General features: G+C 44.0%; 2 protein-coding genes across 10 annotated transcripts; one reads left to right on the top strand and one right to left on the bottom strand.

Moving 5' to 3' along the window:
* The first annotated feature begins 2,745 nt into the window (after positions 1-2,745).
* On the top strand, positions 2,746-8,748 carry LOC139380724 (popeye domain-containing 2-like). Of its 2 annotated transcripts, none has more exons than XM_071123693.1 (4): positions 2,746-3,812; positions 5,568-5,676; positions 5,781-6,261; positions 7,926-8,748. In XM_071123693.1, exons 1-4 carry the CDS (start codon positions 3,316-3,318, stop codon positions 8,006-8,008), a joined length of 1,170 nt encoding a protein of 389 aa, XP_070979794.1. In that variant the 5' UTR covers positions 2,746-3,315; the 3' UTR covers positions 8,009-8,748. The 2 variants fall into 2 exon arrangements, with proteins under 2 accessions (XP_070979794.1, XP_070979793.1); XM_071123692.1 differs by having other exon boundaries at positions 5,781-6,401.
* On the bottom strand, positions 8,296-14,846 carry LOC139380722 (phospholipase A1 member A-like). Of its 8 annotated transcripts, none has more exons than XM_071123688.1 (12): positions 14,723-14,846; positions 14,252-14,324; positions 13,795-14,011; positions 13,437-13,614; positions 13,206-13,314; positions 12,012-12,113; positions 11,683-11,775; positions 10,771-10,938; positions 10,245-10,334; positions 9,964-10,072; positions 9,663-9,818; positions 8,296-9,544 (listed from the first exon to the last, which is right to left on the bottom strand). In XM_071123688.1, the coding sequence occupies exons 2-12, from the start codon at positions 14,319-14,321 to the stop codon at positions 9,454-9,456; spliced, it is 1,383 nt and encodes a 460-aa protein (XP_070979789.1). In that variant the 5' UTR covers positions 14,322-14,324; positions 14,723-14,846; the 3' UTR covers positions 8,296-9,453. The 8 variants fall into 8 exon arrangements, with proteins under 8 accessions (XP_070979789.1, XP_070979787.1, XP_070979785.1 ...); XM_071123686.1 differs by having other exon boundaries at positions 10,771-10,956; positions 13,795-14,008; positions 14,723-14,844; XM_071123684.1 differs by having other exon boundaries at positions 10,771-10,956; positions 14,723-14,843.
* Between the last annotated feature and the right edge of the window lie 96 nt (positions 14,847-14,942).

Genomic DNA, 14,942 nt, shown 5'->3' with positions numbered 1-14,942 from the left:
CAACTGTTCTATAGGATTGAGGTCAGGGCTTTGTGATGGCCACTCCAATACCTTGACTTTGTTGTTCTTAAGACATTTTGCCACAACTTTGAAAGTATGCTTGGGGTCATTGTCCATTTGGTAGACCCATTTGCGACCAAGCTTTAACTTCCTGACTGATGTCTTGAGATGTTGCTTCAATATAGCCACATAATTTTCCTACCTCATGATGCTATTTTGTGAAGTGCACCAGTCCCTCCTACAGCAAAGCACCCCCATAATATGATGCTGCCACCCCCGTGCTTCACGGTTGGGATGATTTGCACTTTTTGCAACAAAGTGTGTTCATCTCTAGGAGACAGAACACGTCTTCTTCCTGAGCGGTATGATGGCTGCGTGGTCCCATGGTGTTTATACTTGCGTACTATTGTTTGTACAGATGAACGTGGTACCTTCAGGCGTTTGGAAATTGCTCCCAAGGATGAACCAGACTTGTGGAGGTCTACAGTTTTTTTCCTGAGGTCTTTTTCTTGGCAGATTTCATTGGATTTTCCCTTGATGTCAAGCAAAGACGCAGAGTTTGAAGGTAGGCCTTTAAATACATCCACAGGTACACCTCCAATTGACTCAAATGATGTCAATTAGCCTATCAAGCTTCTAAAGCCATGACATAATTTTCTGGAATTTTCCAAGCTGTTTAAAGGCACAGTCAACTTAGTGTATGTACATTTCTGACCCACTGGAATTGGGATACAGTGAATTATCAGTGAAATAATCTGTAAACAATTGTTGGAAAACCTTTTGTCATGCACAAAGTAGATGTCCTAACTGACTTGCCAAAACTATAGTTTGTTAACAAGAAAATTGTGGAGTGGTTAAAAAATTAGTTTTAATGACTCCAACCTAAGTGTATGTAAACTTCAACTGTAACTTTATAAATGCCCCCTGAGCTTAGTTTAAATGTACCCAACCAGAAACCAAAATATAATATTGTTTATAAACATTGGAATAAGAACAAAGTAAATGTAAACCTTATATAGCCTCAACATGGTTAAAACACCTTTTTATATCATGGATGGTTAGTCCTTGCATACATAGTTCTAACTACATTTAAGAGTGATTACATTTTTCCAGCCCCATCCCTCAGAATTTTAGTGAAATGGGGACGGGATAAAAGCTTTGTTTCAACTGCGGATTGCCGTTTAAGGATGCAGTACTGTCCTAATTTCATGCTGAACCATACTGACGCCATAACTATATACACATAGGCAGACTTTACTTCCTGTCACCCTGCAAAAACTTCCTGGTTTGAATGTCCTTTGATATTCTCCTTCCTGTTTGAGGCTGGCTTGTGACAGCTGCTCTCTCTGGTATGCACTTTGGCTTAAAATAACTTCTGCTCAAGTCAACACTTGGCATATCTGAATTCTTCTCACAACAAGAGCTGCCTTTACACAGAGCCCAATTCTGATCTTTTGCCTAATTATAAGCAAAAGAGCTGATCTGATTGGTCAAAAGACCAGCTAGTGAAAAAATATATATATCTTAATTGGGCTCCCTGTATACACACAGCCCCAGGTGCCACTGTTCTGTAAAGTGCTGAGTACCTTGCAGTTTAGAAGCCTGCTTGCTAGCAATGGACTTGCATTTTTAAAGACCTGATGCTTGCTAAATATGCGAACATAATGAGCAGTGATATGGAGGTCATTCAATGGCCTGTGCGCTGCAAAGGAGCCAAGTGCTTAATGGAAATGTAATGAGCGTTGCCAGTGTCCCAAATTCTGCAAATAGATTGACGTAGGTATTTTAGGCAGTTAACAACCTGGAATGTACCAACTGCAGAAATCTTCCCAGCACAATTTGTTTCTTGGTAGTTTAGGACAAGTATCTGTGATACATCTTGTTTTTGTGTCCTGCTGAAGAATGTCATTGTAATATACTAGCAGAGAGAACACTGAGATATCTCTGCATTGGCACCCTTTCCCTGGCCCAATGCCTTGTATGGATGTCATGCCATGCCAGGGAACCAGCCCTACACTGTGACCTTTCCAACTTATCTGCTGCTGCAGAGGGCGGGAGCTACTCAGGACTGCCATGTGAACAGCCGTTGCTTGACTGATGTCTTTGATACACACAAGTAAAGGAGATAGTATGTGTACAGTACGAGAAAGATGTGAGTGGGGGCATAGCCTACACACCTTGTATATAATCATTAGACAAGTCTATATGATTCAAAGCACCTGTGCTTTTGAAGCAAATGTAACATTCAGTTCTAATTGTTTGTGAATCTCTAAGACAACACGCACACACACCAGAATCATGTGTGGCTTTGAATATATCCCAAGTGGTAAGATATCAAAGCCACTCACTTCACCCTGACCCCTATTCCAGTGACACAGTCCCCTTAGAACAGTGTCTAACTGGTGGGGCATGGTGAATTTTTGAAACCCGACCTACACTGTAATTCTACTATTTAAATATACACCGAGCAGACCCACTCTCTTGGCCCCACATTGAACCAGAGGTTTAGGGGCCAAATAAGTATTCTGTTAATTAAAAGATGGTTCCGTTTTGGCAGAAGGGAGAGTTTTTATTGGTGTGACTTACCTGGAGGCATGACTATAGCCTCTCTCTCTCAATTCAATTCAAGGGTCTCTCTCTCTCTCTCTCTCTCTGTCACTTGTTATCATCTCGCTCCCCCCTCTCCATTTTTCCTCTCTCTCCCCAGCAGTGTTATGATAAGTAGTTGGTCTGCTTTCTGTCTGTGCCTTTCTACTCCTTGGGTTTCAATTCCAAACATGGTTATCCTACTAGGGGTCTCTCTTTCCTCCTCTCCCTCTCTCTCCCCTCTCCCTCCCTCTCTCTCTCTGTACTGCCAACTGTGAGCTCTCCAGAGTAAGCAAATGGCTGAGTAAAATAGAGAGAAAATCAAGAGACAGACACAGCAAAATATAGACGGGGAAAAGAAGGGAGAAATCCATTCCAATCATATTTATGGTGTAATAACTGAAGCAGGACAAAGATCTGTAGTCCAGCTGTACGTAAGAGAGCAACAGAGCAACTTTTGACAATTCATACTATTTTTGGCAACGTATTCTCTGTTTTGACAATACCTTGATTGAACTTTTAAGAAATAGACCAACTCCAGTGACAACTTTTCAGACTCACTGGTAAAGTAACAACAACAACTTGAGGCTTGAGTGGGGGACAAACTTTTTCTTCCAGCTTTGACCTCAGGTAGCGTAGTAAACTTTGGAATATTCTGAGTGTAACTGTTTTTTTGGGACTTATTGAACAACTCGACAGTTTTGTTTGGAATAACAGCCTCCCTCCACCATGAGTGCAGACAACTCCACCCTGTTGGAGACGGTTTTCTACGGCCATCCACCATGTGATGGCTGGACCAACAACACAGAGGGGGCCTTCTACCACCTGGGCAACACTGTCTTGTTCCTGGGGTACATGGGGGGCAGCAGCGCCTACGGCTCCCTGTTCATCTTTGGTTTCATGACGCCTGCCTTCACCTGCCTGGCCCTGTGGGGCTGGATGACCATGTGTGGGGTGGATGTGTTCACCTGGAACCTGCTGCTGCTGGTGGCCTGCGTGTTCCAGATCTGCCACCTCATATACAGGCTGCAACAGGATGGTTTGTCCAGCGAGGAGCTGTTGGCCCTCTACTCAGCCATCTACCTGCCCCTGGACGTGCCCGTACAGGTGTTCAAAGACATTGTGGGGGCCTGTGAGAACAAGGTGCTGGCCCTAAGAGTAGAGGAGACCTACGCAGTGGAGGGCAAGACGCCCATCAATCAGCTATCCTTTCTGCTGTCAGGGAGGTGAGCGAGAGGAGGGTGTCAGTTCTAATGTCTGTATCATACCACTTAGAATGCATGATCAATAGTACATTACTTTGTTTGTTCTTGGTAGTATGTTACTGGAGATATTGGAACAGACCTGAGTCTTGTTTTAGTTGAGTTGCTGGAGGAACATAGCTAACTGTAGTTTAGTTACATTGCTGTAGGTAGATTGCAATTGTCAGGTAGTAGAGTTAGTGTTCCCAGTGAATGTTCTTCTCTTAGCATTTTATCTCTTGATCTGTCTGTCCAAAAAAAACAATGGCTTAGACTATGGCTTATGGAAACCTGAGTGAGATATATCACTTACCAACAATATAATTAAATACAGAACACTTTTAAGAGGTCATGTGTCCTCAGCAGTGTTGGAGAATTTACTCTGAAAATATAGTTTACCAAGCTACCAATTACCTCACACTGGAAGAAGATAAGCTACACTAAAGCTACCCTTAAGAAAAACACATCTTACTTAACTGAAGTTACTAGTTCACTAAATCCAAACTACTTCCTGAAAAATGATCATATCTAAAACTGAAATGTCATATTCTACAAATTGCAAGAACAGATCACTCTGGAGTCAGATGTTAACATAATGTGTAATTTAGCCTATTAAACACAAAAAGTTCATATTAGGCACAAAGTGTTTCAAGTGAGAATTAGGCATGTCTGATATTGAAAAAGAAAGGACTACTTCACCCATATTTTATTTGAGCTAAAATCAAGTACTGTGTAATTCCAGTAGTTAGCTACACCACTACATGGCAAAAAAAAAATATTACTTCCTGAAAACACTACCAAGATTTTAATTTAGTTCAACTACCACCATGCTACTGCAAAATGTAATGCAATTACTAGTTGAACTAAATGTAATTCACTACTCCCCAACACTGGTCCTCAGCAGTGACTCCATCACTTCTTAGCTTTTTGACTAATATCAGGTTTAGTGTGTGTGCTGGGATTGGGAGGGTATGGTTAAAATGTCAGCCCCAGACGTTGTAAAACACAGAGTATTCGTGTTACTGACTCACTGTAGTGTACTTGCTCCCCTTAGCGGCAGACAGCTGGGTCAAATACATAATGTCAAGCACTTTATTTTCAAGTACTTGAGGTGTGCTTGATTTAGCTCATGTGGGACTATTACATTGATTCCATTGTACCGGGCAAATTAAATCAAGTGCTGTTCAAGATTTTGGAAGTATACGATGTATTTGACCCAGGTCTGGCGGCTGCTAAAGTGTTGTGAAAAAATTTGCTCTCCTTAGGTTGTGTACCAACACAGTTAACTAACTCCTCACATACTGCCTCTAAAATGAATGGTTCATTAATGGTACTGACAGCTATGTGAGTGCAAGTCAAGTTTATAACTTCAGGATAGCTAATTATTATCATATGCAAATAACATTTGGTGTCATAAGATGACATCTGTTTATGACAAGCAATTCCTAGTTTCAATTGATTCAAATGAATACCATCAACATTAATCAGACATGAAAGAGCACTGTTGGAATGTCTGTGATTTATAAACCAAGAATAGATGTTTTCCTCTGTCTATGTCTAACTTGGATTACTTCCCTGAGTGTTTGAGGTTAAGGACATAGATATTCACGTTAACTTGTTTCAAGGTTTTGGATCAAACCTAGTGATGTGTGTATTCCCTTTCTTCTCTCATTATCACCTATCCATACTTTCCCCCTCTCCTCTCTTACTAACCTTGCCCTTTCCTGCTCTCCCTGGTAGGATCCGTGTGTCTCTAGAAGGACAGTTCCTCCATTACATCTTCCCACTCCAGTTCCTCGACTCTCCTGAGTGGGAGTCTCTCAGACCCAATGAGGAGGGGAACTTTCAGGTACTGGACGGATTCTCGTCATTCATTCATTCATTTATTCATTTCTGAAGCCAGGGGTAAGTCCTTCACACTTACCCCTGACTTTTGACATTCATAACCACCAGGTGACCCTGACGGCGGAGACGGACTGCCGCTACATCTCGTGGCGCCGGCGCCGCCTTTACATGCTGCTGTCCAAGGATCGCTACATCACCCGCCTCTTCTCCGTCATGCTGGGCAGCGACATTGCCAACAAGCTCTACTCACTCAATGATAAGCTCTTTGCCAAGAGCGGTGTGCGCCTCGACATCCGCCTGCCCAGTCTCTACCATGTCCTGGCCCCCTCACCCCCGGGCAGCGAGGGTGAGGTCTGTAGCGGCAGTGGTAGTGCAAGGGACCGGGTAGACCCAGTGGAGCAGCAGGAGGCAGCAGTGGTGGATGTGGTCCCGGTGCCTGCCTACCAGAAGTCAGAGCCTCCAACACCCCCGACCCCACGGCTGCAGATACAAGAGAAGTCCCCCAACCCATCAACTGCAAGCCCCCGCCAACCCCAAGGCCCACACCCCCAGCGCCAGCCCTGGCCCTCAGACATGGAGATGCTCTCTGGTGAGGACTCCACCAGCCTGGTCCTGGAGGACTTTGCTGATATGACGGGGTCCTTAATGGATTATGGGAGTGAGAGGGATTATTTGAGGTAGAGGGCAGGTTGCTGGAGCTAACACACTGGGCCACTACTTAAGCTACATGTAAGTACACCTGTGTGCAGTGAGAGGGTGGGCTGGGGGCGTTTGCGTGTTTTGCTTGCTGTGTCCACACTCTCACTAATCCAGTTTTAAAATGGCAATGCCCTGTGTTAAAGAACCTCATTTCAACTTTGCAATTATTTAAGTGATTTTCTGTTTGTTTTCACACATATTCCATCTATCTTATGCAGAGGCTATGCACTGCTTGGTCCTTCGTTTTTTTAAATTATATGAATGTTTAGAGACTGAGTTAGTAATCTTAATACATTTCTTGTTCAAAATGAATGAGCCTGAAGGGAAGAACATTAGATTGACCAAAGAGTTGGCAGAACTGGGACACCTCGCCTCTTGGGTACCCTCTCTGTCTCTGAGGATTGTTGTTATACAGTTTACCTCCACTCCATCTCAATGGAGATCTGAAGCCTCAGGAGCTCTACCCCCAAAACTCTTGCTGGTCTAATTCTCTATGTTATACTGTATATGTATGTACAGTATATTACAGCCTCTCCACCACTCCTCTTCCGGTATGTGGCATGCCCTCTTGGTAGCTGGATGTACTGTAGAGTGTGTATGGAGAGTGTGTTTGTTTAGCTAGGTTAGTTAGACTGTACTTTCTGGCTGGATTCCAAAGCTTGGCCAGATGAAAGACAGTGTTGTACACAACAGTTTACCTGAGGGTGACTCTGATAGCTTATGTTGGTTCAAACAGATGGGGGTACCATCTGTATATATGTTGGAGGTTTGTAGTTTGGACCAGGATAGGGAGACAGCAGGGTGAGAGGCTGGCAATCATCTGTGTGTTTTTCTCTGACAGAGGCAATGATTAGAGCCTGCTGGAAACTGGGGATATCCTGGCAGACAGAGATCCAGTGCCATGCCATTAATCCACATGCCTACCCACTACCCCCTCCCTTTCCCCCTATCCCAAAATCCTCCCTGACCCAACCGAGGGCAGATCGTGCTTCGGGCGGAGGAGGGAGAGGGGGGCAGGAAGGGGGTTGGATTCCAGGACAGCTGCTGGGTGCTTGTTGGAGGGCTCTGGCTCTGCTGTCATTGTAAAGGCTGCTGCTGACCTTCAGATGCAGGCCATGGTCAGTGGCTACGGCAAGCAAGGGAATGAGAGGGGGGAGGGTTTGACAGGGGTAAGGGATGAGAGAAGGGCGAGGGATGTGGGTCATGTGAAAGCAGAGACCAGCCAGGCTCAGAGAACAGCCTATCAATCCATGTCATTGTGACATCCCAGATCAGTAGTTCCTCCATCTCTCACTGTTAACCTGTTGTCAGGAATGTGAGGACTATGCCGGTGTAATTCGACCAATGGGAACGTTCGTTGTGAGATCATCATGTTGCAATCTTACACCATACTATATGTTCAGCTGTAATGCGTGATACATAGCATTTAGGTGAAAATTAAATACTCTCTGTACTTGGACAAGGTGAATATGATCTGCTTGCCTGCCATAAGGAAGGTTGTCGTAGTAACAGTTATGCTTGTTTTTTGACAGATGTTCTCTGTTTATTCCACAGGAGGGGAAACCGCTGGGACTCTACCAATGCGATACCAGAGAGGAAGAGCTCCTCTGGCTCCCACAGACACCCCTAAGCTGTGATAGTTTTACCAAAAGTGCAAACAGTTCCAGGTTGTCTTTATTACAGTCATGTTGTGCAGCTTATAACACTATCACAAAATGTTTATGCATATCTACAGCATTTTCCTGAGAAGACCAGTGGAACTGCAGGAAAGACAACCTGGGATATAACTATCACCACTGTCCTGGGTGGAATCAGGCCCACCCAACACCACATCCCAGTCTCTCACCTAACATTATCTCACTCCTGTGATGTCATCTGTGCATGACAATAAAGGAGAGAGTGAGACTCTGGACACTGAACATAATTATGTTATTAACTGAATTTATTAGTTAATGTCACAGAAAAGAATCGTATACTCTTTTTATTATGTCCCTCACATCTCCCATTCATCTGGATGGAAAGCCTTTTGAAGTGGAGATAGGATTATTCTATTATGATTCCACATTAAACTAATCATGTGCATTAGATGTTTTAACAGCCGGGGTTGGGTTGGCTAGCTAGGGGCACGTTAATCTTGTTTGTTTGTGCAGACATAATCTGGGAGAATAATGTTTGACTGAGAGCATGCTAAAAGGGTTTTCTCTTCCTGCATACATATTTTCAAATCATGATTCCAAATTTAACAGGCAGACACACACTTCTGCATTTTGTCTACGTGCTTGTAAAGGTGAGATGTCTCACACACATTTAGTACATTTAGACAGAAAACATAGAACAGGGACTCTACTATTTTGTTTTTGTTGTCCCCCCCCCCCCCCCCCCCCCCCCCCCCAAAAAAAAATGTGGGCCTACATATACATAATGTGATAAACATGTATTTTCATGGGGCCAATCTTTCTCCATAAAGTTCTTGGTGAAAATACATTGACTGTCAATTTTTCATATCTGTCTCCTCTCTCCTCCATCCTCAGTCCGAATAAGATTGAGTCTTCAAGTTTATCATGACGAGGTATTCAAACTCATCACAATTTGAACACATTGCTCACCCCTGCTTCTCAGAGCTGTTTTGCTTCAACAGAAGTTCTTATTAATAAAGTAACATTCAGCTGCATCGGAATGATTATGTACAGCGATACTAACGCTATTAGAAAATACAGAACAAATGTCACCAGAAGACAATTGTAGCGTAGTCTGGCTGTAGGTGGTCCATCAGTAACATATGAGTGTGTGAGTGTGTTTGTATGTATATTTCCAACAGGAGCTATTGGCTGCATGTGTGTGTGTTTCTGTGTGAGCTGGAAACAGACTACGTCCCAGTAAAACTCTCCTAATTTCCTTTCCTTCATGCCTAATGATAAGGACAGGATAGGCTTCCTCCTTACTGCTCAAAGCATTCCACATCATTGATGACAAAGGAAAGGAGACGAGGAGAGGATGCCAGTTCAGAACTATTGGGAAGTTGACACAGCGAAAGAAACAGATGTTGGTGCATAGGTTGTGTGTGTTCAGGACATAAGGGTTCTCAGTCATTCCCACACAGCTGCACAAAATCATGGTTCCACGGAGATCCTCGTCTAATGTCAATCTTCTTCACACACAACAACTCCACTTCTCTGAAAGAGAAACAGATGAGAAACAGTGTCATATGCACGCACAGGTACGCACACACAGACTGTGTGTGTGTGAGTGTGTGTGTGTGTGTGTGTTTTAAATAGATGAAAGGACATATACCCGACAGAGGGGAACTCTGATATACAGACAGACACAAAGTGGATGTCTCCCTGTCTGTAGAAGCGTGCTCCAGTGTTCTTCAGCTGGATGGAGTCTATCTCACACAGTGGCACCAGGTGGGCTATCACCCTCCTGTAAACTGTACCGTCTGTCTCTCTAGAATACACACACACACACAGCATGACTGTTACTGAGAATATAATCCATGTTTACGTATCATAAAGTGAACAGCTGTGATTCATGCTGCTGTCTAAATATTTGTTTTGTCTCTAACAGTGAGGTTAGAGGTTGTTATACCTACAGCCTGAGTCTGTGCTCTGTTTCAGGAAGTCCACTGGTTCTTAGGGTCACCTGCACCTCAGCAGTCTTGTCCAGGGGGGATACCTCTAGCTGCACCAGGATGTGATGGGCTGAGGGGGAGAGGGTGGCGGAGGGGGACGGACAATACGTTTATCATCATCACTTCAAATATGGCTTTATTTAAGCATTCAACTGTGGGGTGAAAGTAGTGGTGATGTGTCATGAAAACGGCTGGACAGTCAGTCCGAGATCACGAGAGGAAGGCTAGATGCAGCTACTCACCACAGAAAGGAGGTGCAGAGGTTGTCAGGAGGAAAAGCTTCTCTTGTTGAGGAAGAGGAGAGGCTGTCATACCGCTGTTCTCCAATAACCCTGAAACAGACAAGGACACATGGATGTAAAGTAGCCCTTCCTATCGCATCTATGACAGATGAAAGGCCTCCAGACTACATTAACCTCTTTGTCTGTATACTGTATGTCTGTAACTGTATCTGCAGTGCCAGTGGCCACAGTGATACTGTAAGTGGACACTAGACCAGACGTGACACTAGCTAGGTCAGACAGAAGCCCTATCTCTCATTGAGTGAAATCTGATTAAGATGAAAATGGAAAGTGTGCTGGGAACTTTTAATATGATTAGGCCTATTCAAAATATCAAAATATGAACATGATGAAAATAATTTACATATAGCCTACTATACATGTATGAAGTGGCTTATTTATATTTTTTACATTCCAATGATCAAAGTACTCACAGACAACAGGTTGGTTTAGTTTTCAGGAAATTGTGTCATGTTGATAACCCTACCTATTTGTGGACATGTGCCATTGAAGACACCTTGGCAGCCTAAACAGCGCCCCTTGAGGAATTCCTCATAGCTGGAACAAGGGATGCCAGTCAGTGGGCAGGTCCCGTTCAGTGCGCTTATGTAGACGTGGAGCGCCCTCATGTGGTCACAGATCACATAGCCATACACTGGAAAGTAGACAAGAACTGACAACAAACGAAGAGGCTCAGGTAGCCATCAGCTTACCACCAAATATATCTGCTTGCTAGCAGTGGATGTTAGTGCTTAGTTGATAATGACATGTCTGAAGTTTATGTAGGCATATCATACTATCATACACATGCACAGGGGCATCATGGACGCTGTAGAATATAGCATTTTTCAAACACCTGAAACATATTTTCCTGCAATTTAGAGACATAATTGTTATAATTGATTCTATATAAAAATAAAAAAAACATGTCTATTTTTTTTGCATATTTAAGCATACCTCTTGAGGTGTTTGTATCCAACTGACTGGTGGTTCTTATTTTTTAAGAAACTAAATATACTTCTCTTCATCACTGCTAAAATCTGGGTAAAAGATTGAAAGGAATGTGAGTCTTAGTCAGTACATTTAGTTATTTATTGCTTTTCTAAATTCTACCAACCTTGCCAGCAGGCATGCCAGCTAAGATAGCTAGTTATCAGGTTGGGATGTTGTGAATCTATCTGGGCTAGCTAAATCCAACTTCATAAAATTGCTAGGTGGGCTAGTAGTATTACAGAGAAACAACCAAACAAATAAACAAATAAATCTGAGGGAACACGTGCCCCTGTGCCCCCTATGACGCCCCTGCACAGGCCTCTATGCCAATTGTAGTAGGATGTGCTTCTCAATTTAAATAACATTGCACCAATTAAACATTTTGGCGGCAAAAGCACACACTTACTTGACTCAAACCTTGAGCGAGCGCAACCTGCCTGGTCCATCCCGCCATTCAGGAAGAAGTCAGCATGGCCAACAGGGATGGAGATACCAAAGTCTGAGAGAAAATATAGACAAAAGGCTGATATCAGGAGATTGTCAGGTAAGCAGTGTTGTTGGGGTGCAGCCAACCTTTGTGTAGTGACTATGACAGAATTGCAGAGGAACTAGACCTACAACAAAACAGAACACACTAGCATCCAAGCTAGCTACCTAGCCCAATAACCAGCAAACTAGGTGGAAAGATAATTGCAGAAATCTCTTTGCAATAACATTGTTTGTGTGTTCTCTTACAGTCAGAGTCTGTGTGGATGGCCTCCACAAACAGTGCATCTGAGGGGTCAAGACGGTCAAACGTGTCAGCTCCCTTAAACATGGGCCCAGCTGGGTCCAGACCTACAGGAGGAGATACAGACAGAGCAGTGAATGACTGAGGTGAGTGAGTGATAGGCTACAGCAGGGATGGGAAACTTTGATGGGGTTGGGGTTAACAAAAAATGTGAACTCTTCGTGAGGGGCCACGGTGGCTCGTAAGTCTGCGTACACACATCCATACAGAGCCGTGCGAGTAAAACCTTTAAGCAGCCCTCCTCTTGCTAGCGGTTTTAGAGTTAATTTCCTGCAATTCTACTCATTTTGCTATGGGGCAGTTTTACAGCAAAAAGAGGGGGCATATGGCACACACACACACAGTCTTGTGCAGCTAACTTTATTGGGACATAATTCAATCCCATTCAAAATCATATTTTCTCTAACCCCTAACCCTAACCTTAACATTAACCCAAAAACCTAACCTTAACCCTAACCCTAACCCTAGTTCTTAACCCTAACCCTAAAACTAACCCTAGTTCCTAACCCTAACCCTAGCACTAATTCTAACCTTAACCCTAGTCCCGCTAGAAATAGCATTTGACCTCGTGGGGACAAACAAAATGTCCCCAGTTGGTCAAATTGTTGTTTGTTTACTTTTCTTGTGGGGACTTCTGGGCCCCACACACTTCTGATACACACACACACACACACACACACACACACACACACACACACACACACACACACACACACACACACACACACACACACACACACACACACACACACACACACACAGCTGTGACTTGCTGCACCTAAACATTCAGACTACTTCACATCACAGGGCTGAATGCCTCTACTCAGACAAAAACACCAGAGATAATGTGAAGACAGACAATTGTATGCATTGTTGTGCCGTTGTGTGTCCTCAGAAGGGTAACGTCTCCATCGTTCACAAATTCAGAGCAGCGCTTTTCAATGTCTGCTGTTGTTGTTTTCTGGAGAGTGCTCTCTCTTTCGCTGAAAGCCTCATTCAGTCCAATTGGCAGAGATGAAAGGGTGAGTGACTGCCCTGCTTTGTGGTGACCAGTCGTTGTCTGGCCCTGTAGAGCCTTGTTCTGCAGACAGTAGGGGCCCTGTGAAACTGTTACTGGGTCAGACACAGATGGAGCTCACCTGTGATTCTCCCTATCTCCCCCTTGAACAGGGTCCCCACGAATCCAGACACGTGTGCCCCGAGGCTAACCCCAATGAAGTGAAATGACTCCAGTTTGCATCCATGGTTCTGTGAGACAGACATCAGTTCTACGTTATTTTCATTACTTTTAAATTAATTTGCTGTTGGTCAGTGAACATTGAGATTGCATTTATTAGTATGTAAACATAAACAAATGATTAGGCCCTGACCTGGAGCTGGTTAATGAGGACAGATATCTGGACGGCCACCTCCTTGTAGTTCTCCACCACCAGATTGTAGGCGAAGGAGGCCCCATAGACCCAGTCCACCACCACCACATTGGCATCCTGCGCCCGCAGCAGAGCCTGGGCCAGCTGTTTCACCCAGGACGGCTTACTGCCCAGAGCCCTGGGAGGGAAGGAGGAAGGAAGGGGGAGGGAGGGAGATAGCTTATACGTTTTATTTGTAGATCCCCTTGGACTTTATATGTGCCCATCAACATAACTTCTCTCTCTATCTCTCTCACCTCTGTAAAGAGAGTATGAAATGACCGTGTCATGTTTTTGACCTCCCTCCCCTTCTCCTTACCTGTATCCATGGACAATGATCTTGGTGGGTAGGGAGGAGTTGAAGTAGGAGTTGTTGTTGCTGAGGGACTCCTGACTGAAGAGGCTGGCACAGTCTGTATTCTTGCGTGTCAGAAGCAGGTATTGCACCTGTAGCTTGCTGCCCTGCTGACGGTACTCCAGCCAGGTCGTGTTGTTGAAGTCAGCACATTCTGATCTGGGCTCCTCATCCTCCCCTGCTGGTTCAGAGGAGAAATGTCCATAAAGAACCTTGACGACAACAACACCACCACCACCAACAACAACAATGACAGATTCACCATTTGCACAAAAAAAAATCATGTTTCACAACAGAGTTATTTACATACAGTGAAGTGGCATATGCTATAATAAATATGCTTAGAGCAAGGATAGTGTTTATTCATTACATGAAAATGTATTAGGAAGAAGCTTCTGCAATAGAGATGAGTGGTACTTACCTACTGTGGACGTGATGTAGAATGCTAAAATACTGAGAAAAGTTTCCGCTGTTTTCAGTTTCCAGCCCATTCTCTTGAAAGAAGAATGTCACGATTGGTAACTTGCTCTGTAGCTTTACCGCTTAGGTTGGTGAACAGTGCCTCAGATCCTTAGCTTTGGAAAACCTATTTTCCCTCCCAACAGTGCTTGAAGTTATGCAATGACTATTTAATAGTACTGTAGTTCCCTTTGGATCTAGAAATGCCATTCAATCCTCTACTGGTCAACAGTAACCTCAAACAGGGCAGGAATCTCCTTAAGAGAATTAAGTCGAACAAAATACGTTATTTCACAATGCCTGGCATTGAAATATTAAGTTACAACATCTGATTACAGTACAGAGATGGGGGGTTGGAGGAATTTCCTTCCCTGCTTTCTCGTAAAGCTCAGCTGGCACAGTAAACTAGGCTTATGAAAACATACCCACATACCCATGTACCCCTCCTGCTCCAGTCGTTGGTCGGTGTTTTGCTTAGGACCCAGTGCTTGGTCAAGTGCTTAGTCTGTATGGGGGCTTGGAGGGCACTGGCAGTGGATCCATGACCTCACCGATGATCAATGCCTGTTTGTTTTCATGCTGGACTCTGGCCATCTGGGGGTGACACTCACTGTTACATAAGCTACATTTCAGCATTGGATTACCAATTCTAC

This window comes from Oncorhynchus clarkii, chromosome 22 (genome assembly GCF_045791955.1).
Source record: "Oncorhynchus clarkii lewisi isolate Uvic-CL-2024 chromosome 22, UVic_Ocla_1.0, whole genome shotgun sequence".
Lineage (NCBI taxonomy): Eukaryota > Metazoa > Chordata > Actinopteri > Salmoniformes > Salmonidae > Oncorhynchus > Oncorhynchus clarkii.
The sequence above is the reverse complement of the archived record's forward strand: the minus strand, read 5'-3'. Positions and strand labels throughout refer to the sequence as shown.

Excerpts from the sequence above, each read along its gene's own strand:
- LOC139380724 (XM_071123692.1), top strand. The coding sequence starts at position 3,316 with ATGAGTGCAGACAACTCCACCCTGTTGGAGACGGTTTTCTACGGCCAT. Across the intron at positions 3,813-5,567 it reads TCCTTTCTGCTGTCAGGGAG|GATCCGTGTGTCTCTAGAAG; the intron begins GTGAGCGAGAGG and ends TCTCCCTGGTAG. Across the intron at positions 5,677-5,780 it reads ATGAGGAGGGGAACTTTCAG|GTGACCCTGACGGCGGAGAC; the intron begins GTACTGGACGGA and ends CATAACCACCAG.
- LOC139380722 (XM_071123682.1), bottom strand. Across the intron at positions 10,957-11,682 it reads TCGCTCAAGGTTTGAGTCAA|TTCTTGTCTACTTTCCAGTG; the intron begins GTAAGTGTGTGC and ends GTTTGTTGTCAG. Across the intron at positions 9,545-9,662 it reads TCAGAGTTCCCCTCTGTCGG|AGAAGTGGAGTTGTTGTGTG; the intron begins GTATATGTCCTT and ends TTTCTCTTTCAG.